Source organism: Schistocerca gregaria, chromosome 4 (genome assembly GCF_023897955.1).
Source record: "Schistocerca gregaria isolate iqSchGreg1 chromosome 4, iqSchGreg1.2, whole genome shotgun sequence".
NCBI classification, from domain to species: domain Eukaryota; kingdom Metazoa; phylum Arthropoda; class Insecta; order Orthoptera; family Acrididae; genus Schistocerca; species Schistocerca gregaria.
Window position 1 is genome coordinate 80,491,575 of NC_064923.1, and position 26,648 is coordinate 80,518,222.

The window sequence follows — 26,648 nt, forward strand, 5'->3', positions numbered from 1 at the left end:
TCGCAGGTTCGAATCCTGCCTCGGGCATGGATGTGTGTGATGTCCTTAGGTTAGTTAGGTTTAAGTAGTTCTAAGTTCTAGGGGACTACTGACCACAGCAGTTGAGTCCCATAGTGCTCAGAGCCAGTTACTTCCTCATTCTCTCTCGAATTCCCTGCATTTTGATGTATGTTACCTCAATTTATACAGATTTTCTATCAATTTTGATAATTTTACAGGTTTGATATCATTTCTGCTCATGTGATCATGACATCACGTGTCACCACACGTTCTAAAATTGGCTGTAAATGTAGTACAGTTGCCAACACCTAGTGCAACTGCAACATTTTTCTGTATGTATGTTTGCCCATATTGATGCCATGTGTGGGCTCGCAGACCATACTCTGAACCTATCACCAGTGAATCCACCTTCAAACAGACACTGCCCCACACATATAGTAAGTGGATTCACCTTTGAACCATATCCCAACTGTAATGCATGTTGGATCCACTTCTGAACCATGTCCTGACTGTAATGCTTGGAGGATACACCTCTAAACCCTATCCCTGGCTGTAATGCATGGTGGATCCAGCTTCGAATCCCATCCTGACCAACGTGTAGTAGACCCACCCTAGAACCCTATCTCTGATGTAATGTGTAGTGGACCCACCGAAAAGCTCTATCCTGATCCTATCCCACACCTACTCTATGCCATGGTGGCTGCCCACATGTAACCGATAGGTGGGGGAGGGGAGAGGAAGGGCATAGGTGTCAGGATTTTCCATAGGGGTGGTGGGGAAAGGGAGCCACACACAAGCTAGGAAAAACAAAACATCATGTGGGGGATGGGTGTAATTAATTAATCAATTAATTTATTTTCATAATTAATCTGATATCAATTTGATATCAAATGTGCACCAGAATCAACTTTGCCCTTCTAGTCTCAGTTTAGCCACACAGAGGGCTATCTTACACAATGTAGGGTATGGAACTCTTAAAAAACTGAATGAAAAACAGCAGAATGATGTACATTGGTTTAGTAACCTCATTTTAATGTTATACAAATCAAATACAAGTGATTAGTTCCCAGAACTGGACTTACATACAAATTAATTGTTTCTTTAGAGATTTGCAGAATGAAAAATCTCCACTAACGAACTAATCACTTGTAACGTAGGAACTGCAACAATCCTGAATGCAGATGGATGGGTAGCAATGTGCTCACGCTGAGGTTGTTGTCTCTGGTACCAGCGTACTGGTCTTCACAGCGATGTAGGTAAGTCTCTGCAACGAAGTTGCACGATTTTTCTTTCTTCACCTTATTGCCTTGCGGTTTATGATCACAATTTCCGATTCTAATTTGTCGTCGTTAGCTAACACGAATTGAATGAAGATGCCTATAAGATAGTTACTACGCAGGCCACAAATTTAGTTTACGATAATGCCACACCACTTTCCTTGAAGTACAAGCATAATCAAATATCTGTAGATAATTTCCCTCTATGAAAAAGAATATATGCTAAGGTGACAACAGTCATGGATATGCACATATACAGATGGCAGTAATATCATGTACAAAAGGTATTAAAGAGCAGTGCATTGGCAGAGATGTTCTTTGCACTCAGGTGATTCATGTGAAACAATTTCGATGTGATTATGGCCGCACAACGAGAATTAATAGACTATGAATGCGGAATGGTAGTTGGAGATAGAGGCATGGGACATTCGATTTCGGAAATTGTTAGGGAATTCAATATTCCAAGATCCACAGTGTCAAGAGTGTGCCAAGAATATCGAATTTCAGGCATTGTTTCTCACCACAGACAAAGCAGTAGGCGATGGCTTCACTTAACAACCTAGAGCAGCAGCGTCTGCTTAGAGTTGTCAGTGCTAACAGACAAGCAACGCTGCCTGAAATAACCGCAGAAATCTATGTAAGACAAATGACTCTGAGCATTATGGGACTCAACTGCTAAGGTCATCAGTCCTCTAGAAATTGAATTACTTATACGTAACTAACCTAAGGACATCACATACATCCATGCCCGAGGCAGGATTCGAACTTTTGACCGTAGCACTCGCTCGGTTCCAGACTGCAGTGCCTAGAACCGCTCAGCCACTCGGGCCGGCTGTGTAGGACATAAACGAACTTATCCATTTGGCCAATGCGGCGAAATTTGGCGTTAATGGGCTATGCCATCAGATAATCAATACTAGTGTCTTTAAGAACCTTCAACATCGCAGTGCATTAGCAATCGTTGGTTAATATATTAAAAAACTAGAAACCCGCCTCGATTGCGAAAAAGCACCTAGTGTTAACCTAGGTTTCGGCGTAGATAACTACACCTTACCCACAAGTGCCTAAGAAGACCTTTGTCAATGATTAAAAGAACACCATAGCTATACATAATAAACGAAAAAAAGGGGTAACACAAACAGTACATGTGTACAAAGTCTAAACCGTTACTTAACTTAATGGTGTAACCTCCACCTCACACCAGCCTATGTTCGATGGGCCATGACCCGCTATAAACTGTAAATCGTCAGCGGGTCATGGCCCATCGAATAAATAATAAACGAAAAAAAGGGGAAACACAAACAGCACATGTGTACAAAGCCTAAACCGTTGCTTAACTTAATGGTGTAGCCTCCACCTCACACCGGCCTATGTTCGATGGGCCATGACACGCCATAAACTGCAAGTCGTCAGGGGGTCATGGCCCGTCAAACATAGGCTGGTGTGAGGTGGAGGTTACACCATTAAGCTAAGTAACGGTTTAGACTTTGTACACATATACTGTTTGTGTTTCCTCTTTTCTTCGTTTATTATGTATAGCTATGGTGTTCTTTTAATCATTGACAAAGGTCTTCTTAGCCACTTGAGGGTTTTATTGTTCTGAAGAAGGTGTAGTTATCTACGCCGAAACCTAGGTTAACACTAGGTTCTTTTTCGCAATCGAGGCGGGTTTCTAGTTTTTTAATATACTAGTGTCTTTGTTAACAATACGGCATTGTCTGCATCATCTTCTGGGCTTGTGACCGCATGGGTTGGACACTTGATGACTGGAAAACCATGGTGTGGTCAGATGAGTCCTGCTTTCATCTAGTAAGACCTGTTTGTAGGGTTCAAGTGTGCCGCAGACCCCACGAAGCCATGGACCCAAGTTGTCAATAAGGCACTGTGCAAGCTGGTACTGGCTCCATAATGGTATGTGCTGTTTACTTATAGTGGACAGGGTTCTCTGGTCCAGCTGAACTGATCATTGACTGGAAATGGTTGTTATTGTTGTTGTGGTCTTCAGTCCTGAGACTGGTTTGATGCAGCTCTCCATGCTACTCTATCCTGTGCAAGCTTCTTCATCTCTCAGTACCTACTGCAACCTACATCCTTCTGAATTTGCTTAGTGCATTCATCCCTCTACGACTTTTACCGTCCACACTGCCTTCCAATACTACACTGGTGATCCCTTGATGCCTCAGAACACGTCCTACCAATCAATCCCTTCTTCTAGTCAAGTTGTGCCACAAACTTCTCTTCTCCCCAAACCTATTCAATACTTCCTCACTAGTTAGGTGATCTACCCATTTAATCTTCAGCATTCTTCTGTAGCACCACATTTCGAAAGCTTCTATTCTCTTCTTGTCCAAAGTATTTACCGTCCATGTTTCACTTCCATACATGGCTACACTCCACACAAATACTTTCAGAAACTACTTCCTGACACTTAAACCTATACTCGATGTTAACAAACTTCTCTTCTTCAGAAATGTTTTCCTTTCCATTGCCAGTCTACATTTTATATCCTCTCTACTTCGACCATCATCAGCTACTTTGCTCCCCAAATAGCAGAACTCCTTTACTACTTTAAGTGTCTCATTTCCTAATCTAATTCCCTCAGCATCGCCCGACTTAATTCGACTACATTCCGTTATCCTTGTTTTGCTTTTGTTGATGTTCATCTTATATCCTCCTTTCAAGACATATCCATTCTGTTCAACTGCTCTTCCAAGTCCTTTGCTGTCTCTGACAGAATTACAATGTCATCGGCGAACCTTAAAGTTTTTATTTCCTCTCCATGGATTTTAATACGTACTCCGAATTTTTCTTTTGTTTCCTTTACTGCTTGCTCAATATACAGATTGAACAACATCGGGGAGACGCTACAATCCTGTCTCACTCCCTTCCCAACCACTGCTTCCCTTTCATGTCCCTCGACTCTTATAACTGCTATCTGTTTTTTGTACAAATTGTAAATAGTTTTTCGCTCCCTGTATTTTACCCCTGCCACCTTCAGAATTTGAAAGAGAGTATTCCAGTCAACATTGTCTAAAGCTTTCTCTAAGTCTACAAATGCTAGGAATGTAGGTCTGCCTTTCCTTAATCTAGCTTCTAAGATAAGACGTAGGGTCAGTATTACCTCACGTGTTCCAATATTTCTATGGAATCCAAACTGATCTTCCTCAAGGTCGGCTTCTACTAATTTTTTCCATTCGTCTGTAAAGAATTTGTGTTAGTATTTTGCAGCTGTGACTTATTAAACTGATAGTTTGGTAATTTTCACATCTGTCAACACCTGCTTTCTTTGGGATTGGAATTATTATATTCTTCTTGAAGTCTGAGGGTATTTCGCCTGTCTCATACATCTTGCTCTCCAGATGGTAGAGTTTTGTCAGGACTGGCTCTCCCAAGGCTGTCAGTAGTTCTAATGGAATGTGGTCTACTCCCGGAGCTTTGTTGCGACTCAGGTCTTTCAGTGCTCTGTCAAACTCTTCATGCAGTATCATATCTCCCATTTCATCTTCATCTACATCCTCTTTCATTTCCATAATATTGTCCTCAAGAACATCGCCCTTGTGTAGACCCTCTATATACTCGTTCCACCTTTCTGCTTTCCCTTCTTTGCTTAGAACTGGGTTTCCATCTGAGCTCTTGATATTCATACAAGTGGCTCTGTTTTCTCCAAAGGCCTCTAATTTTCCTGTAGGCAGTGTCTATCTTACCTCTAGTGAGATAAGCCTCTACATCCTTACATTTGTTCTCTAGCCATCCCTACTTAGCCATTTTGCACTTTCTGTCGATCTCATTTTTGAGTCGTTTGTATTCCTTTTTGCCTGCTTTACTTTGTTTTTATATTTTCTCCTTTCATCAATTAAATTCAATGTTTCTTCTGTTACCCAAAGATTTCTACTAGCCCTTGTCTTTTTACCTACTTGATCCTCTGCTGCCTTCACTATTTCGTTCCTCAAAGTGGATGTGGTGATGATAAAGGAGAAGATAGGCGAGGTGAGATGACAACATGTGGGGTGATGAGTTAGAGAGAAATCTGATGGGCATGGAAAACAATATATGATGAGATGAAGTTAGTGATGGCACAGCTGGACATTAATCACACAGACCGAATTGCAGTTTAAAAAGCACACACACATACATACATACACACACACACACACACACACACACACACACACACACATGTAGACAGAGAAAGAGTAATAAAGAGAGAGAGGTAAATTGGCGGAGAAAGTGATATGATACGAAGTGATCTGGAATTAATGGAAGAGGAGTAAAATAATGACATATATGCAAACAAGGATAATACCAAAGTGAGCAACATTTGTTAGAAATCCTCACCAAATGCCTCCTCTGAGGCTCAAACATACAACCTATAGGAAAAATGGATACCTATATGACAAGATGCACAAGACATACTTCAGTCAAACGCTTCAAAATATAAAACAAAAACAAAAATAGCAGATTTAGTGAAAATTGGTGAAAAATGCAATCACAGAGATTCAAACCCATGGATGTCTTGAGATAAAAGGCATGTACGGGTGTTAGTCGCTCATAAATGACGGAAGGGAGAGCAGGAGGACGTGTGACGAGTATTTTCCCATCTTCCTTATCCAGTAAAAAATGTGCTGATGCCTTCATCTTGGGTCTTTTGCTCAGTAGTACTGGGATTTGAGGCAGGAGCATACTAGTGGTAGTTTAGATGACTAAACACCTCCTTGCATGTTTTTGTAGACCTGGATCAACTACTTGCTTTAATCTGAACCACTATTTTTTCACACATTCAGTGTATGAATTAAACAATTATAACTCTTGTCTGAGAATTTGATGCGAGCTACTCATTATTAATTTATTATTATTTACTCTTCCTACATTGTTTTTGTAACTCCTTCCATCTTGGCAAACATAGTTGCTGCAACTACCTTATCGTCACTTATTCCAGTCTCTTTGTGGGCACCGTCAGTTATTTGTCTGTCTACATTTATGGTCCGCCATATCTCACATGTAACAGTGTCCTTGAATAAAATTCGTGTGCAAAATATTTTGTAATACTTCTTCACACTATGAGATTCATGTTTAATTGAATGGTTACACGTCTATTCCACTCACGAGAGGAAGTTACGAAAATATTGAAAAAATTGTTCTGACTAACTCGAGTGAGCGAAGAGTTATCGTAGAAATTCATACGAAACTTCATAAAAAGGTTTTTAGTGATTTTCCTAGAACTATACAGTAGCTGAAGTTATCGTAGGGACCTGGAGGACTAAGTCAGCTTGTACTTAATTCCAGTCTTTCCACGCGCTTTCGCTTGTACGGTGCATCAAGAAAAACAGACAGCGCGGTAGGCACAAAAGTCGCTTGGAGTAGACGTGGAATGCCACTACAATTATTCGACCGTGTCCTTCGTCTGTAGATTTTCGGTAAGAATTCATAATGTTCGCAGATAAAATAACGTCGCCTGTTTTAAGAAAGCTCATGACGCACGAGCCGATAAACTACATATCGTAGCGAAGATAAAATAGCTCTTAGTGGTCGACGGTTAGTACATATACAACAAATACCTAGAATAAGAGCTCAGTCGGACAGCGCAATGACACGTTTAATAGCGACGACGTTATGTCTGCTTTTCGCTGGTATTTGTTGCGGTAAATATTACACAGTAGATATTTCAATTGTTTGATGTTGTATTTACACATAAGTGATTAAGGGAAAGAAGACGTGTACTTCGCCTTATACAAAGTGCCAGGAAACGCAGAATGTTTAAGACCGCAGTTTTAATTAATGTAGGAAAAGTATTTATGTACTTTAGCCCACAAAAGAGAAAGAAGGGTAGCAGAAGTTATCCACAAGACTACTGCCCAACATTCTTGACAGTGTTTGGTGTAGTATCTTAGAACATATTCAGAGCTCGGTTTGAATGACGTACCTTGAACAGAATGACTTCATCCATGTCAACCAATATGGAATCCGAAAACACCGATCATGTGAAACTCAACTCGCTCTTTCCTCGCGTATCGTATGGAAGGTGATGGATCAATGCAATCACGTAGATGCAGTATTTCTTGACTTCCGATGAGCATTTGACTTAGTATCACACCTATACCTGTTACCGAAAGTGAAACTGTGCAGGGAGCGAACGAAATTTGTGACTGTATTGAGGATTTCTTGGTAGGGAGGATTCAGCTCGTTGTCTTGGATGGAGTGTCATCGATGGATGTAGAAGTAGCTTTAAGCCTTTTCTCCACTACAAAGTTATTCCCGCAAGTAACTTTTGGAACAAGAACTTGCGCAAGTTTTCCTCTGGTAGTCGCTTGGGCAAAGTTATTTCATGAACCTGCCGCAAGCAGTCGTGAAATGTTTGCAGTAGTCACGTTGTGAGATAGGCAAGTGCTCAAAAACCAGAGCAGCCTGGAATGTTATTGCATTATTATTATTATAGCAAAAAATCGTGACGATAACCAAAATTTTAAGAAAGAAGACGTGTTTTGGTGCAGATATGGGCGCAGAGGTGTACCAGTACATTTTGAAGTTCTCAAGAAACGTTATTGAATGAACTGAAAGCAGAGGACACCAATCACATTAAAAACTTTCTGAAAATGTTGTCAGCAAGTTTTGAACAACTCTAGTCCATTGAATAATCGACTATTCGGAAACAGAATACAAAAATGTAGCAAGCTACTTCCTCAAGAGGTGGCATTTTAATTACTCTTAGATTTTTAGCAGGAGGTAAGAGAATAAAACACTAAAGTATCAAAAAAACGAACTATTTATTTTCAGTAACGACATACATACTTCTTTAATTTAAATATTCTCAGAGTCTGCAGCTCGTGGTCTCGCGGTAGCGTTCTCGCTTCTCGAGCATGTGATCCTGGGTTCGATTCCCAGTAGGGTCACGGATCTTCACCTGCCCCAAGATAACTGGGAGTCGTGTCGTCATCATTCATTCCCATTACGGTCGGAGGAAGGTAACGGCAAACCACCTCCATTAGGACCTTGCCTAGTCGGTAGTGCGGATCTCCCACGTCGTTCCCCTGTGCTCTGCTAAGAAGCATGGGACTCCATTTCCATATTCTCAGAAGATTCTTTTCACTCGTTCACATATATCTTCTGTGCACCCATATATATGATTTCTCACATCGTTCTCGACTGCTGTGAACCTTTATTTGAATGTTTGCAAAGAGAATAACAATTAGATGTTAGTAATATGGTATTTCATAAGCTCACTCAAACAATCCACTTAAACAGAACATTTACGAAACAATTATCTTGTGAAAACTTCATTTCGATGGGACCAAATAAAATAATTACTTCATAAGACGTCGTATGCATTGTTGAAATGTAATTTTTGTCGTCAGAAATCCAAACAGTAGCGCTGGCAATCTCCGCAGAAACTTACAAAAATGTATGTTGCAATTTTTTTTTTGCTTGATCCTTGTGACAATGCTCTAAACTCAGATGGCACATAGTCTCCAAACAACCGATTTTCGTCAGCAGGCTTGTGCACAGTTTCTAGTGCATTCTTAAGAATAACATTAGAATTGGCCTGATTACCTTTATTCGTTTGCAAAGAAGTTCTTGTGACTTTTGTTTCATTTTTCCTCCAAAACAGTTTCTGTATCACATTCATTTTCCTTGTTTCCTGCATCTGATACCTGAAATAAATGTCATAATGTAGTATGTATCTGAAACTTCCTGCCAGATTAAAACTGTGTGCCGGGCCGAGACTCGAACTCGGGACCTTTGCCTTTCGCTGGCAAGTGATCTACCTACTCTTTTTTTTTTTTTTAGTCTCATATTTTTCGCTTTCGTTCGTTGCTTGTTCGCTTCATCTGCTCGGGGCGGACGTCGAAAGACATCCGTTCGTTATTGATCGATTAACTCAGATTTTTATTACAGAGGGCACCTAACACTCTGACCGAACACGCTTAGCTACCGTGCCGGCTGTTACCAACTGAGCTACACAAGCACGACTCATGCCCCGTCCTCACAGCTTCACTTCTGCCAGTATCTCGTCTCCCACCTTCGGTTCGCAGGAGAGCTTCTGCAAAGTTTGGAAGGTAGGAGACGAGATACTGGCAAAAGTAAAGCTGTGAGGACGGGGCGTGAGTCGTGCTTGGGTAGCTCAGTTCAGTCCGCGTTTAGCCGCGGAGCAGCTCGGACTTGTTTACGTCCCGGCTACGAACGTTCGCGGAAGAAGCGGTGTTTACACCGTCGTCACTCGCGTGTGTTACTGTTTGAATCGAACGCAATGGCACACAGTTTCCGAAAAACCACGATACAGTTCACGTTCTGTAACGAGTATGCAAGACCGAAGGCTTTCGAAATCGAACGTTTATTGAGGGACGAAGTGCAACTTAATTAAATGTAGATTATTGGAATTCATTTATCAGTCGCGAGCAGCACTCTTTACGTAAAGATGATTGACGACGCAGCATGCGATAGGATCATTGAAGCCGCCAAACGAGGATTTCAGTTCCGACACTGCGATGGTCATATTGGTGAAGTTTTAGTCGCTGATTCGGGCCTGGGCGTGCGTACGATTCGAGTCTTCGAGCTGTATTTCGAGGTACCAGAATCATTGGTCACTGAATAGCTCCAGCCGTATGGCAGAGTTATCAGTCACACGGCCGAACGTTGGGCAAATTTTAGCACGTCCTCAATGGTGTCCGACAGGTGCGAATTGCCCTTACGAAACATGTGCCATCGTACATCAACACCGGAGGCTGTCGAGCTATTGTCATCCATGGTGGACAGCCACAGACGTTCTCCGGGTGTGGTGGCGAAGGACATCTTCGATCTTCGTGTATGCAGAGGAGACTCGTGCAACTCCCCAGCGGAGACCTCCAGAATCCGACTACACCAACGTCACTGCCGATGACTTACGTGCCGGCGCTTCGCGGGGAGGTGACGCCGAGGTCGGAACGCACTATCGAACCGACGCCGCAGTTGGTTGAGGCACCTTCGGACCCCACTGAAGAAGGAATGGCTCCGACCAACCTCCAATCCCAGACATTACAGGTGGTGCAGAAAGAGGTTGACAACATCACAACAGGCATGGAAGCTGAAGTGGAACGGCCCCAGGGCGTTGTGGCGGCGGCGAGACAGCAGGAGATACAAGATTCACCAACACCAGGCGCCGAGGTTAGGGCCCGCAAACAAAGCTCGCCAAAGCGCCGCAAGAAGCGCCGACTAAACTCTGCGGAGACGCTCCCTTCTCTTCTTGGGAGCCCAGATGGGTCTAACACTATGGACTTGTCTGACTAGGAACCACAAGCTTCGGATCTCGCAGACCATATGAATTCGGACAGTGAAAAGATGTCATGTCGCTCAGACGACGAATCCGCTGAGGGGCCTGCTACTCCTTCTGCGGTGGAGTCTAACGCTGCGAAAGAACAACAGATGCCACTCATCAATGCCTCACAGGAAAATTTGGAGCACCCCAATAATATCAGCTGGTATGAGCAGGACGACGAAATCACCGATGCGGACCATTCTACTGGTGGGGACTCGCATCCGTCCGCATCTCAAGAAACCTAATGCCGCAGGGACTCGTCCGTCGGGTGACCCTCTGCGGATGTGCAAAGGGACTGTCGATACGGTGAAACTCTGTCATTTTAATATCATGTGGAGATGATAGCTACTCGACCCCAGGCATACAGAATATAGACAGTGAATGTTAATACCATTAGATCGTCCGTGAAACAGCAGTTATTTATGGACATGATATACGCGTCGGATGTGGATATACTGATGGTGCAGGAAATTTACATTCCTGAGTTCCAGGAAGTCCATGGATACATCTCCTACACCTCGCCGCACTCGAACAACGACAGTGGAACGGCGATATTGGTCCGGGACGGGATTCCGGTTCGCGACCTGGCACGAGGACTGGCGATAACTGTGAATGGAATTCGCATTCTCAATGTTTATCCCCCTTCCGGCACAGACAACAGACGGGCGCGTGCGAGATATTATTCGGAAGAGATTGTGGCCTTATTTACCGGCAGATTCGATCATTTCATTATAGGTGGTGACTTCATTTGCGTTTTAGCACAAAAAGACCAGACTCCACATTACAATACCTGTCTTGAATTGCATGTGGTATGCCGGGATCTGGAGTTAAGCGACACCTGGGACATGATTCATAGGAACCGTGAGGGATATACTTTTTATACCAGTCACTCGGCGAGCAGACTCGATCGAATATTTGTTTCGGTTGGCCTACAGGATAAGGTGGTCGACGCGAAACGATGGCCTGCGGCATTTACTGATCATCTGGCTTACATTTGTACCATATCACTCCCTAGGCAAAGTGTGTGGAGAAGCCGCGGGACATGGAAGCTCACTTCGTCACTTTTGACGGACCCCGACTGCCGTCAGAGAGTCGAGAGGTATGGGCCACATGTCAACGCCGTCTACCAACATATACCTCCGTGCTTCAATGGTGGCTCGAGTGTACTAAGCCGGCAATAAGAAGAGCTCTCATACAGTATGCTCGGGATAAGACGAGATGGCAAAGAGACACTCTTGATTATTATTATACCACGCGTCGTGAGCTGTCCTTCCAGGTGCCGTCTGCAGAACATCATGCGGAAGTTCATCGTGTCGAGGCACAAATCCTATCGATCACGTGACGACGACTGGGTGGCATCCCATTACGGGCAAGATGTCTCGACACCATCACTGGGGAACGTACATCGATGCACCATGTGTCGCGGGAACATAAACGTTACCGCCGGGCATTGGTAACAGTGCTCCACGGTTTAGATGGCCGTCAACTGACAAGACAACGTGACATTGCAAATGAATTTTAGAGCATTTCCGCCACCTCTATGCAGGTACACCGACGGACCGTCTGGTGGGGGAAGAGATACTGCAACATCTGCAAACGACACTGACAGAGACGGATAAGGCAGCGCTTATGGAGTCACTCACAGAAGACGATATAAAGATGGCACTCACAAAAGGTGCGGCCCATAAATCACCAGGGCCAGATGGGATTACGCTAGAGTTTTATCGAGAATTCGTGGACATGATGATGCCACAGTTGGTGTCGATGTACAATGAGGCGATGCGTCCGGACATGCGCCTACCGTCGGATTTTGTCACGGGCTTTCTTCTTCCCATCCCGAAGATGGCGGTGAGTCGCAGTGTTAATCAATATCGGCCTCTCACTATGCTTAACACCGACTATAAAATCTTTCCACGACTCCTAGCGTTTCGTCTCAAGCTGACGATATCCAGGACAATATCCCCTGGTCAGGCTTGCCTAGGGGTGCGAAGCAACATCTCCTCGGCGTTAAGTGAATACCGTGACGTTATCGCCCTTGCTGAAACATGTAAAATGCGAGCAGCGATGATATCGGTGGACTTCGATCGTGTGTTCGACAGCATAAACCATGACTTCTTGGCGTCAGTCATGAGCCGAATGGCGATTCCACCAGTTTTCATCTCCATCGTTATGAGGCTAATACGAGGGGCTACATCGAAAGTGATTGTAAACGGTCGGGGAGCGGGCTCGATTCCTATTAATAGCTCAGTCCGACAAGGGTGCCCACTCTCCATAATGCTGTTTGCGAAAGCGCTTGAGCCGCTGATGTGTGTTATGAGGCGCTCACTTACTGGGATAGCGCTTAATGAGAACGCTTTCGTTTGTCGCGCATATGCGGACGACCTGATCCTCCTTGTCAGATCAGGACATGAAGTGCGTCAGTCTGTTGAACATCTAGACTCTTACGGGACGGCGGCAGGCAGTGTCGTTAACATGACGAAATCCAAAATTATGCACATTGGACGGGGTCTGGAAGACGTACCGGGACCGTTTCAGACGGTGGAATCGCTGAGATGTCTGGGGATTACATTTACCCGTTCACTACGGCGGTCAGCGGCGGCGAGTTCTCGGCGGCTTTTGCAGAATGTTCGTCTGGCGATACGCAACAACTCACTGAGAGCCTTTGACATGATCCAACGTGTGGCATACACCAACGTTCACATAGCGTCACGACTGCCCCATTTAACGCAGATCCTACCAATACCGAAGGGTATTGCAGACCGCCTCATGGCTGCCTTTGGTTACTATGTTAGTACTGGGATGTTATTTAAGATCAAGGGATATGTTAACGCTACAGTTACGGAACGGTGGCCTCAACCTCACAAACGTGCGAAACAAAGCTCTGGCGCTTTACATGCGAGCGATGATACGAAATTGACAACAAAGAAAGCATATCATAACGTCAGCTCTGATAGAAGTACTTGTTCCGCCTTCGTACGAACTCCCTATTGCGGTGGGCAATATTTCGTCTTCTCTTGCACACATTGCCTCATTTCTTGTTGATTACAGTTATGTTCGTCTGAACGTACCTTCGACGAGAATACCCACGACTCAGGAGATATATAGATGCTTGATGGATCATCATGGCCGCAACATAATGGAAATCAAATACCCGTCGACAACGTGGAACCACATTTGATGTGCAGTGCATACTCCATTACTGTCAACAGCAGCGAGATCTGTGTGGTATATTCTTATAAACCGTAAACTTGTGACCAGGAGTCGATTACATACAATTCATATGGTCGATTCTCCTCTTTGCACAAACTGTGGACTGTTAGCAACGGAAGAACATGGTTTAGTGTGTGGCGCAGAGAGGGACGTCTGGATGCTGACGCGTCGAATACTGGCCTTCCTTCGGCGCACTAACTACACAGAAATCACATCGGATGTACTTTTCTACCGGACAAGACTTTTTTTCCCAAACAAAAGATGTATGCGGTCAATTGGATCGCTGGGAATGCGACGAAATATTTGTATTCGTACGATATTAAGTCCGTGATGCATTATTGGATGTATTTGCAAGAACAACACGAGCTCATATGGAGTCATACGAAATGCAGGACTTAATTTTCCAATTTTTTAGGAAGTGTTTTTCACAATTCGCCCGACAGCTGGGGTGTCCGCCCGTGACTAGGATTGTCATTTACTTTATTCCTGTTAAAAAAAAAAACGACGGCGGCCTTTGCGTTGATTTTATGGTTTTCAAATTGTTTTTGCTGTCTCGATACTTTTCTTATCCCTAGGACAGCACAATTGTACGAATAATTGCCGACACGGTAGCTCAGCGTGTTCGGTCAGAGGGTTATCTGCCCTCTGTAATAAACAAAAACTGAGTTAATCGATCAACAACGAACTTAAACGGATGTCTTAAGACGTCCGCCCCGAGCAGATGCAACGAACAAAAGAACGCCGGCACGGTAGCTCAGCGTGTTCGGTCAGAGAGCTGGTTGGCCTCTGTAATAAAAAAAAAAAAAACTGAGTGGAAGGATCAACAAATGAACTTGACCTGATGTCATGTGACGTCCGCAACGACCAATCACAACGATCAACAACGAACAAAAAAAAAAAAAAAACCGGCACGATAGCTCTGTAATAAAAAAAACTGAGCTAATCAATCAACAACGAACTTAAATGAATGTCTTACGATGTCTACTCCGAGCAGATGTAACGAACAAAAACAAAAAAAGGAAAAAAGATTGTTTGTTTACCCTGCCTTTCTGTTCCCAAGAAAAAAAAAAAAAAAAAGTGGTGGCGTTGTTGGACCATAAAGATGAGGAACCGCGTTTTTATTTTTATCTTATTTTTCTTACAAAAGAAAAAAAATAAAGAAAAAAAGAGGTAAAAAAAGGTTGGTAGAGCACTTGCCTGCGAAAGGCAAAGGTCCCGAGTTCGAGTCTAAGTCCGGCACACAGTTTTAATCTGCCAGGAAGTTTCATATCAGCGCACACTCTGCTCTAGAGTGAAAATTTCATTCTATTATGTATATTTCTATTAACGTGAATAAATTTCAGATCAATGGCTATTTTCAATATGTTAGGCAGCTTCAACAGTTAAAGAAAGGTCACAAATTGCTAATGGTTTTGAAAATGGATGGAATTTTCCAAACTATATTGGTGCTATGGATGTAAATCATGTAGTCACATGCATTCCTACGAAAGAAGGCAGTGTGTGATTGAATCATAATGACACCCACGATATTGTGTTGTTAATACTGATTAGTCCAGACTATACAGTTCTGCACTTCAATGTTGGCAGAAATGGTAGGATGTCTGACGGGTAATTCTTAATAGTTATAAACTGTTAGAATGCCTTGAGCAAAATAATTTGAATTTGCAATTCCTTGAATATTACCAGGAAGAACTAATCAGCCACCATCATCATTGTTGCTAAGATGAACTTACTTTGTTGTATTATGGTTCTCTATCCTTTTAGAGGGTGACCAATGAAAAACTGGGTGCTCAGTTATGCTTCTCTAGAGCAAGAAATGTTTCTGGAAACTATTTTGGACTTATTTCCACACGGTTTCAAACATTATAAACTACTAACCTCAGAAAAACCGAGCAAAACTTTCAAAGTAATTTGTGCCCTGCATAACTTTTAAATGGCGGAAGAGAGTAACAGTTCCGATTATGTGTCACTTGGCACATCAAGTGTTCGAGATTCACAAACGCAAGGAGAATAGCGCAAAGACAGATGGGTGAGAACAATTATATTGGAACGTGTAAACATACGTAACTGACCACAGTTAGCCAAAGAAGTGAGAAATGAATTTAGATAACTTTATTTTGCCAGAAGGAAAAGTAATTTGGCAATACAACCGTCTTTAAATGTTCGCTGAGCTTTTAATGTTAAAAAGGAAATGCATTGCATTTGTAATAAAAGTAGTAAATGCTATTTGTAAAATGTAAAATTTGTTTCACATACCAAATTATCCTCTGTTTTCTTGGACGCGTGGTCGTGTGAAAATTATGATTTTTTTTTTCTTATTCAAGAGTCAGTTGCGTCACAGTCTCCCCTAATATTTTCTGTAAGTTCCTCTTCCTTAATTCTATTTTTAAAGTCCACGTCCTTTGTGTCCCACAATATACGGAAACACTCTGCACACTGCTCTGCAAAATTTAAGAACGATATATATATATATATATATATATATATATATATATATATATATATATATAAAGTAATATAGCATATTTGACAACTCTGTGGAAATGAATGGAAGGGTGGGAGCTTGTTGCCAGAAGTCTACCAGTTGTGCACAGAAAGCTGGACATGGTATGAGGTCAGCGAGAGTATAGCGCTAAATGGGGCTGGCCTCGCAACAAGAAACAGTTGAAGGAACTGGAAAGACATTGTGTGACAATTAGTCAGCAGCTAATGTGGTGTTGTTGTTTGTGACGATATAGTCCGGAAGTCACATTGGATGACTTCACACGGGAAGAATTATCAGAAAACTGGAAGAAGGAGGATGTGTGACGAGTGTCTTCCAGAAATTTGGTATTGCTCACATCATTGCTTCAAGTGTGTGGAGAGCACTCTGAACCATGGGCACTGCTACCCAGAGGAGAGGAGGTGATCGAACACAGTTAACTACAGCAGCAGGTGACTGCTTCATTGTGCAACAGGTAAGAAGAGACCCACCTCGAACAGTGGGTACAATTGCAACTACATTTAACAGAACTACAAGGCATGCTCCACAGTGGCAAAGCGACTGCATGATGGTGGTCCCTTTGCTGGATGTTGTTTTCTGTTGATACTCGCACATCGACCATTGATGATGGTGCCAAGAGCACAGGGGCTCGTTCAATGAGCAGAGGCGGCGACTTGAAAATATTTTTTTTTGGGGTGGGGGGGGGGGGGGGAGGGGGCAAGAATCATTTTATTAGGTACTACATTTGACAGATAACTTTGCGTTTCCATCTACATGTTCGACACTCCAAACCAGTCCTATTTGGAGATGACACCTGTGTATTGATTAAAGGTGGAAATAGGAAGGCTCTTAGGCTGTATGCTGAAGTCACAAATGAAAAGATTTTAGAGTGGTTTGTAAGGAATTTTCTACTGATTAACCCTTAAAAAAAGAAGAAAAAACACCGCCACTATACAATTCCACACACAGCAAAATTAAAAATACACAAAAACCAAATATTTCTTTGGAAAATCAAAAAAATAAGTGTTACTGAAACAAAATAGCTTTTTTTACTTACAAGACAACCTGAAATGGAATTCCCACATCACATTCTTAAATTCTAAGCTATTGTAAAGGTAACAGTGATGAAATCTAAATGGACTTTTTATGTTTTATGAAGTTACCAAGACCGTTAATAGTTATAGCTCATTACTGATAACATGATGTAATATCTTTAAAAAATTTGTTTATTCTGTGGTAGCAAAGATGTCAAGCAACATCTTTTGGGAACTGCCGCAAATATTACATTATTGCAGTTATATTTGGTGACCCCGACGTGACAATAAGAAGATATGACGACAAACGGGAGCGTTTCCGAAGATCGTCTGGAAGCAAACAAGGTTCGCATCAAAATTCCACCTTTTTTGAGTGAAAAACCCGATATTTGGTTCCGTCAAGTAGAAGCACAGTTCAGCATTTGCAAAATTGTCAGAGAAGAAACTAAATTTAACCACCTAGTGTCACAATTAGAACCAAAATACATCGAGAATATTTAGTACATTATTTGCGGCACAGATGCGAATAAATATTCGTTGGCTAAGGAACATCTAATGAATATTTTCAAAGAAAGTGAAGATAAGCGTATTAAGAGATTAGCTACTGGAATTGATTTGGGAGACGAAAAACCTAGTCAGTTATTACGTAAAATGCAGGACTTGGCAGGTGCAGATGTGTCAGAAAAAGTCCTAAAGGCACTTTGGCTAGAAAAACTTCCGGATTCTATAAGGAACATTTTAATTGTCAGTGACGAAGGACTCGGATAGGTGGCGATAATGGTTGATAGAATAACAGAAGTAATTCCCCGGAACGAATTGTTCGTCACTAAAGGTGGTGCTTGTAGCCAACAGGATGTTTCGATAACAATGAGTGACTTGATGACAAGAATTTCGGGGCTAGAGCAACAAATGGCCGCGTTGTTAACTGGTTATCGAGGCAGGTCTCGTAACGGAAGCTGTGAGCGTCAATGTAAAAAAAGTTGTAGTAAGTCTAGAAATAAATACGACCCCAAGGGCAAGTACTGTTATTACCACTTTAGCTTTGGGCAGCTGGACTGAAAAGGGAAACGCGACCCGGAAGCTGAATTAGTGGCAAGATCTGCTGCCCAAGTCCATTGTCGCAAAACCCGCTTATCTGTAACCGACAAAAAAAAAAAGAAGCTGGATTGCAATTTTTAGCCGACAGTGGGGCGGATGTTCCTGTAATTCCCGCTCACGAAAATGTTAATGGTGCATCACCATATAAATTGTTTGCTGCAAATGGTACCGAAATTCCTACATATGGAATCGAACTTCGTACTATTGATCTGGGACTGCGACGTCAATTTAAATGGCCGTTTATAGTTGCGAAGATCAATAAAGCTACATTGAATGCCGATTTTTTGAATAAATTTCAGTTATTAGTTGATGTCCATAATAAAAGATTAATAGATGATGTAACCAAGCTCAATGCTGAGGGTAAAGTTATGTCAATCTCAGAGGAAAACGTCCTGAGCACCATGAGCCAAAACAAAAAATTTACAGATCTACTGTTACAGTATCTAGACATAGCTAAACCTAATTTGGTACCTAGCGAAATTAAACATGATGTCAAACACTATATTACCACTGAAGGTCCGCCTGTGTTTTCTAGGGCAAGACAATTGGACCCAAAGTGCATGGCGATGGCAAAACAAGAATTTAAATTAATGTTAGACAGTGGCATCATTAGACCATCTAAATCTGCATTGGCAAATCCTCTCCATATTGTACCTAAGAAGGATGGCTCAGTACGTCTGTGTGGAGATTATAGACAATTAAATGAAAGAATAATTTCAGACCGTTATCCTGTGCCTAGAATAGAAGATTTCCATTGTATTCTTCAAGGCAAAAACATATTTTCTAATATCGATCTTTATAAGGCTTATTATCAAATCCTATTGCTGAAGAAGATAAGCACAAAACAGCTATAATCACACCATTTGGACTGTATGAATTTAATGTCATGAGCTTTGGCCTGTGGAATGAACCTTCAACATTCCAGTGATTCATTAATGAAGTTATGTTTGAGTTAGATTTTGTGTTTCCTTACCTCCATGACAATTTAATCGCCTCATCCAGTATTGAAGAACACCGAACACACCTGAAACTAGTCCCGGAGCGATTGTCTAACCATGGACTTCGAATCAACATACCAAAATCAACCTTTGGAGTTAATGAAATTGAAATCCTGCGGTACTGGATAACATCAGAGAGATCCTGTTCACTACCTGAGAAAATGCAAGCAATTTTAGACTATAAGTTACCTGACAAACTGCATGAGCTCCGCAGATTTCTTGGCATTGTCAACTACTACTGTTGCTACTTTAAAGATGCAGCACAGACTCAAGCTGTTTTGCATGACTATCTTAAGGGAACAAGAAAGAGGGTAATAGACAAATTCAGCGGACTGAAGAAGCAAAGAAAATGTTTGAGAAATCTAAACAAGATATAGTAAATACTGCATTATTGGCTTTACCTAACTCGGAGTTACCCCTAGCATTATGTACAGATGCATCAGATATTGCTGTTGGTTCTATGCTCCAGCAACTGAAAAATGGAAATTGGAGACCTGTTGCATTCTTTTCACAGAAACTGAGTAAATCACAGAAGGGTTACAGTACCTATGACCGAGAATTATTGGGAATTTACCTTTCCGTAAAAAAGTTTAAGCATTTATTGGAAGGAAAAGACTTGATAATATTCACTGATCATAAGCAACTCACATCTGTTTTCAAGTAAACCAATGATAAGGCATCTCTTCGACAGATGAGACAGTTGCAGTACATTTCACAATTTTCGACCGATATTCGTCATGTCATTGGCCATGACCATATTGTTGCTGATGCCCTATCCAGAGCTGATGAAGTAGTAATACTGGACTATGATGAAATTGCCAAAGACCAGCAACAAGATCAAGAACTACAGCAATGCCAAACAGGGAACAACTCCTCAAACTTCAAGTCATATCAACTTCCCTCAGGGAAAGCATTGCTGTGTGACACATCCATTGCAAATATCAGACCTTATATTCCTCAACCTTTTCGTTATCAAATATTTCTTCATTTTCATGGTTTAGCTCATCCTGGCATAAAGACAACAGTGAAACTATTGAGCAGCAGAGCCATTTGGTCAAACATCAAAAGTTACGTGCGACAGTGGACTAAATGCTGTATCAGTTGTCAGGAAACCAAGGTCACTCGCCACACAAAATCACTGCTAGAGAAGTTTGAAGAACCTGATGAACGTTTCAGTCTTGTGCATATTGACCTCATCAAACCTTTTCCTCCTTCTAATGGCATGAATTATTGTTTGACTTCTATTGACCATTTCACATCTTGGATGGAAGTAAAAAAAAATGGTTCAAATGGCTCTGAGCACTATGCGACTTAACCTCTGAGGTCACCATTCGCCTAGAACTTAGAACTAATTAAACCTAACTAACCTAAAGACATCACACACATCCATGCCCGAGGCAGGATTCGAACCTGCGACCAGAGCGGTCGCTGAGCTCCAGGCTGCAGCTCCCAGAACTGCACGGCCACTCCAGCTGGCTAATGGAAGTCATATCACTTGAACATATTTCAGCTAAAAAAGTGGCAACAGCCTTCTACCAGCACTGGATTGCAAGATTTGGTGTACCATCACAAGTAATCACTGACCAAGGAACACAGTTTAGATCGCAGTTGTTTAATAATTTGGGCATAGTATGTGGAATGAAAATTCAGCACACAACGTCAAATCATCCTCAATGCAATCGTAAAATTGAGCGACTACATAGAACTCCTAAGTCTGCAATCAAGGCCCATAACAGTTCTAATTGGACAGAAATTCTGCCTACTGTAATATTGGGGCTGTGCACTGCAGTGCGATGAAACATCGACCCATTCCATTGCACAGATGGTATATGGAAAAATTATAAGACTTCCTGGTGAATTTATTGAAGAGTCCACTACAAAGTTTGACCTTGATTCATTTGCATCTAATTTGCAAAAGCAAATGCTTCATCTGAAACCTAGTAGGCCTATACAAAGCAAATCAAGATAAGTATTTGTTCCAAAAGATCTGCAAACCTGTTCCCCTGAGATGTGACAGGGTTATAACCTACATATGATGGTCCCTTTCCTGTCATTCCAAGACATGAAAAATATTTCACTATTAAGGGGAAGTGCAAACACATAAATGTGTCAGTGGACAAAATTAAACCCGCTTATCTCCTGCAAGAAAAATGGGAATCAGAGAGGGAACTTCCAAACTTTTCCAAGAACACTGAACCACAACATCCCACAGAGGAACCATGTCCAAATATCAGAGTATCAAAGTCAGGATGGATTATAAGGTTCCCACCTCGATTCTTAGCGCAGTTGTCTCTGTGGAGAATTAATAAAATATCATACCAGACATTGTACAAAGTTTTTGTAATTCTTTTGTATCATATCTTTTGTCATTACAATATGTTTTTTATTGTTTTCATGTTAATGTTGTGCTAATTTTTTTTAAGAAAATTCCTTCATCACCATGTATTAATTCGTAACGATGTTACTGGTGGGGTAGTAGTGTAAAGGCAACAGTGGTGAAATCTAAATGGATTTTTTATATTTTATGATGTTGCCAAGACCGTAAATAGTTATAGTTCATGATAACATGATGTAATATCTTTAAAATTTGTTTTTATTTATTCTTTGGTAGCAAAGATGTGATGTTTCTGGGGTAGCTGCTAAGTAAAGTCAATAAAGAAGTCTTAAGCAGGTCAAGTGGCGTGTGTTCTTGGTGATTTAAAATTATACTAAATATCGTCAAGCAACATATTTGGGAACTGCCGCAAATATTACGTTACAGCAGTTATACTATCTTATATGACCTATGCAATGAGAATTATATGGAACAAGTGCTGAAGGAGAGAGGTGTATTATGCACGCATACTTTCCCTTTTCAGCTATGACATTATATTCTTGGGAAATTCCCCTCACAGCATACCAACTTTCAAGAAATAAAAAGAAGATTGTGAGGATAATGAAAATCATGCAAACTTAGATTGGCTGGCGACAAGCTCCTACCCCTCGACCCACTGAAACGTCCATCACAATGTCATTTCAGTCAGAGTATAGGTCAGAAGTGGTACAAAACGAATACATAAATAAAGTTGAAGAAACATACCTTAATTTTTTATGGCAAATGTACTCCTCCTCAGATCATTCCTGCATATGAACTCGTCACATATGGCATCAAGGTTGAGTTTCATCGATTCATCTCTATGGGCATTGAGAAGGGTGATGGCATTAAGACGATCGTGCCTCATTATAAAATGAAGATACGTTTTCACCCTCCGCAGACAAGAAAACAATGGCTCAGCGGTGCAGGACGTTACTGGAATCGTCAGCACTACATGTATGAATTTCACTAGTTCAGTCAGTAGGTCCAACAGGTGGTTCTCCTGTTTTAGATATTTCCCTATGTCATCCAATGAACTAACATTCGCAGAATCACTACTTTGGATAATCTCATGAAACATGCTGCAGTGGAGAAGCAAGTGTTCTTTGTCTATATCTGATTCGTAAAAAGATAAAATATCGAATGACTGTTTGTTACCACTAAGAAGAAATTGTTTAATTTGCTTTACAAACATCAATGATTGAGTTTTGAACTGTGATTCCAAGAAACTGAAAGATGTATCCATTGTTTCATAATACAATCTTCTATATTTGTCACATACTTCAGTAAACGTTTATACAGATGAATTGATGGAATCATTTCTTAGGGACTTTTCTTCCCACGGGCTAATTTTGGGGAATCAACATCCATATCTTGACATTTTGAAGTTACTTCACCCCAGAATGATTCAAAATTGTTTATCTTAAGTTTAATAGAAGTTACAAGAGTGGAAATCATCTTATTGGCCTCCTCTAAGTCTAGGGATTTCCTCTGTAGTGCTATGTGTACTATATCAATGTGACCAAACAGTTTTACCAAAAGTGATAACATGAAAAAGAAATCATATGTCTACATATTAATCAAAAAGCCGTTTGCTTTAGCCCCAGTGTCTGAATTGTCATTTCTTGAAACATTTAGAAAAAATCCTGACGTTCTGTATAGTTGGACAATACTGAAGACATTGCTACGTATCTTACTGCCCACTTTGTAGGACTGAGTGGTTTCAAATCTGCCTTCAGGTGAGGAAAAATATCTAACCGTTTAGGTGAACCTCTCACAAAATGTATAAAGTCCTTCATAACATTCAATGCATTTCGACATTCTGGAACTGCTTTCACAGGGTCTTGAAGTGTTAGATTTAAACAGTATGCAAGGCAGTGCACAAACATAGCTCTCGTCTCCATATCCATAAACTTTGCCTGGACACCATTATATAATCCGGCCATGTTAGCTGAACTATCAAAGCATTGGCCCCTAAAATTAGATGTAGGCAAATCAAATCGTCTTAAAATGTCGTAAAAAGTATCAAACAGAGCCTTAGTTGTGGTACTTTGTGTTGAGTATAGCCTTAAAAAATATTCTTCTATCTCCAGCGAGGCATCAACAAATCTTATACAGATACTAAATTGCTCTTTGGTGGTTATGTCTCTTGTTTCGTCTGCTATTATTGCAAAATACTCTGCACTCTTGATATCCTCCAATAATTTTCTAAGAAGTGTATGGCTTAAAATCTCCAAAATTTCTTTTTGTTCATCATGAGTTGTCCATTTGTAAGTTTCGCACTGTAGCCATCTTAAAAGTAGCTGGTTATCTTCACATAGAAAGCGTAATAAATTGTCAAAGTTACTTGTTTCATCAGTATGCCCACGTATTGGAAGTCGCTGCACTGCTAAATAGTGGAGGGAAGATATGATTTTTAGTAAACAAGCTCGGGTTTCTTTCATTTGTGTCAGTTTTTCTTTGGAAATCTGGCTAAATACATTGACATTCGATTTTAAGGATTTGAATTTCAGTACAGCTTCTCTGTGGCAGCCTGATGCTTCATGCGCTTTCAACTTTTCTACCCCTTTCTTCCAGTCTGAAAAACAGGTTTCCATGCAAGTTTTTTCCATTTTGTGAGAAAACTGAAAACGATTTTTTTCAAACATTTGTCTGCAAATTTTGCGAAAAAAACATCTCTTACCTTATTGTAATCGATCCATGCAAATTGCTGTTTCCAAGAGGGCTGATAACAGCATTGATTTTTTCTGGGAACAGTGTTTCTTGTCACTGCCACAGTTCCGTCACTATCTGTGTCTTTGTTGTCACACGCAGCACTGGGTCTAGTTTCACCATCGCTAACACTTGCCACATTTCTTCCTAGTTATAAACTTGTCCATTTTAAACGGGACAGTAAGGGACGAAAGATTAACAACTGAACCAAGTCACAGTAAGACTTACCTGATCACAGGCAATGGCCAGTTCCGGAATATTTAGGTTCGCTGCCAGCATTAGCTTCGGCCTGCTTCACAGTACTGTGCGCCTAACAAGAAGTAGCAATGTAACAATAGTGGTGATTATTGCCTAGGGAGGAGGCGGGAGGGGGGGGAGAAAGGGTGAACCGTGCCATCACCCAGAGCGGCAGATTTTTGGGGGAGGCAAATCCATCTAGTGTAAATGAAGGAATTCATAAAATCAAGGGTCTTATTGAAAATTATCTATGGTACAGAAACAGTGTGTTCCGATTTACGACAGAAACGTTTCCTCCAACAAAAATGTCTTAAAATGTATTGCACTGTAAACTTATCACTGACTGCTGCCTTGATCTTAAAAGACATATTCACAACAAAGAGACGAATGCGTGTGATATGTGAAAATAAGGCGTCATGTATGAAATATATTGTGGGAAAAGTTGAATATGTCGAAAAGGGGGGGGGGGCGCTTGACATGTTCGCGCGAGGCGGCAAAATCCCTGGAGCCGGTGCTGATTTGTGTGGTGTTGTACCTATTGATTGTCAATAGAATTTACAAAAATGAATGACGAGTCTTTAACGTTACCTAGTCCTTCTAGTGATCGCCGTCAAATACGGTGTCACTACTGCTCATTAGTCTCTTCTACAAGCTGCTAGCAGGCTGCTGTGGGAGGAAGTGGGGCTCGTCCTAGCAGCCAAAACGCTGCGAGCTCATAGTGAGCTTTCGTTCCTTGCATATCTCCGTACAGTAAAAGTGTGCGAATAGTACAGATGCAGGGGACAAACCCTGTCACGACAGTTCGTCATATGCACAGGGTGAAGGAGTAGCAGAAAGGAATACGCAATAGCTCGTAAAATCGGTATTTTTTCCTACATAATCATTACCAGTACATACTATTATGCAAAAAATGCATGTGCAAGTGTTAAGAAATTTCCCAATAAAGGATCAGGAAAGGGGAGAGAGCGGAAAGAAATGCATGTTTGAATATTGGGGGGGGGGGGGGGAAGGGGGGCGAGGCCCATACTTTTAACTATTGGGGGGAGGCACAAAGTACCTTGCCTCCCCCCACCCCCCCCCACCCCCCTAAGTCGGCGCCACTGCCAACGAGGCATGTGGTGGCTTGCTCTTCTTGGATGAGAGAAGATTCTGTCTGAGTACTGATCTTCGGTATACCTTGATGTGGTAAGAGATGAGAACATTTAACGAACCTAGGACCATTGTCAATATGATCGTTTTGGTAATCTAAATGTTACAGTGTGGAGAAGCATAATGTTGCATGGGTGCACTGACCCTCAAATCTCAGCAGTCAATGTTATCGTGACACTGTACTCCTTTCCCATGTGTGTGTTTTCAAGGATGGATTCGGCCTGACTTAATTTTTATGGATGGCAATGCGCACTGCACCAAATTGTGCATGTGGAGGAGTTCTTGGAATGGCGAATGCGATGGCCAGCCTGTTACCTCTACTTAAGTCCAGCCACACATGTGTGGGGTGCATTGGGGAGGCTTGTTGCAGCACATCCACATGCACCAAAGAACATCCAGCAGTTTTTATACATGGTGGTTGGAGGAATGGACGACCTACCACTAGAACTTTTCACCAACCTAGTGACCAGCTTGGAAACACGTCACAGGGCACGCATTAATGTCTGTGGTGAATACTCATCCTATTAATAACCGTGTCCTGCCTTTTGTAATGTTCAAGGACCATCATAAATCGTAGTGACTTCAGTGTAAGTTTTGACATTAAATAAACGGGTAATATCTGTACACCTTATTGTGTGTTTACTTCAGTTACCTCTGTACTATTCTGTATGAGTTCTTTTAGTGTTTGGTCCAAGTTTTTTTGAGGTATTTTACATGTTGATGGAACATTGTGTGAAGGTTACTTTCGTCCTGAAGCTCTGCGCACCAGCGTATTAACAATTGTACTGTCTCAAAATTTCACATCTATTTCG

The 26,648-nt window shown here is 41.6% G+C and overlaps 1 protein-coding gene across 1 annotated transcript in view; it reads left to right on the plus strand.

The window, feature by feature from the left end:
• Window positions 1-6,838: 6,838 nt before the first annotated feature.
• The window catches only part of LOC126268224 (chymotrypsin-2-like), a 210,012-nt gene continuing 190,202 nt past the window's right edge, over window positions 6,839-26,648 (plus strand). Inside the window, exon 1 of the mRNA XM_049973859.1 lies at window positions 6,839-6,916. Within this exon, the coding sequence (XP_049829816.1) occupies window positions 6,862-6,916 (55 nt within the window). The 5' untranslated portion in view covers window positions 6,839-6,861. The remainder of the gene's footprint in view (window positions 6,917-26,648) is intronic.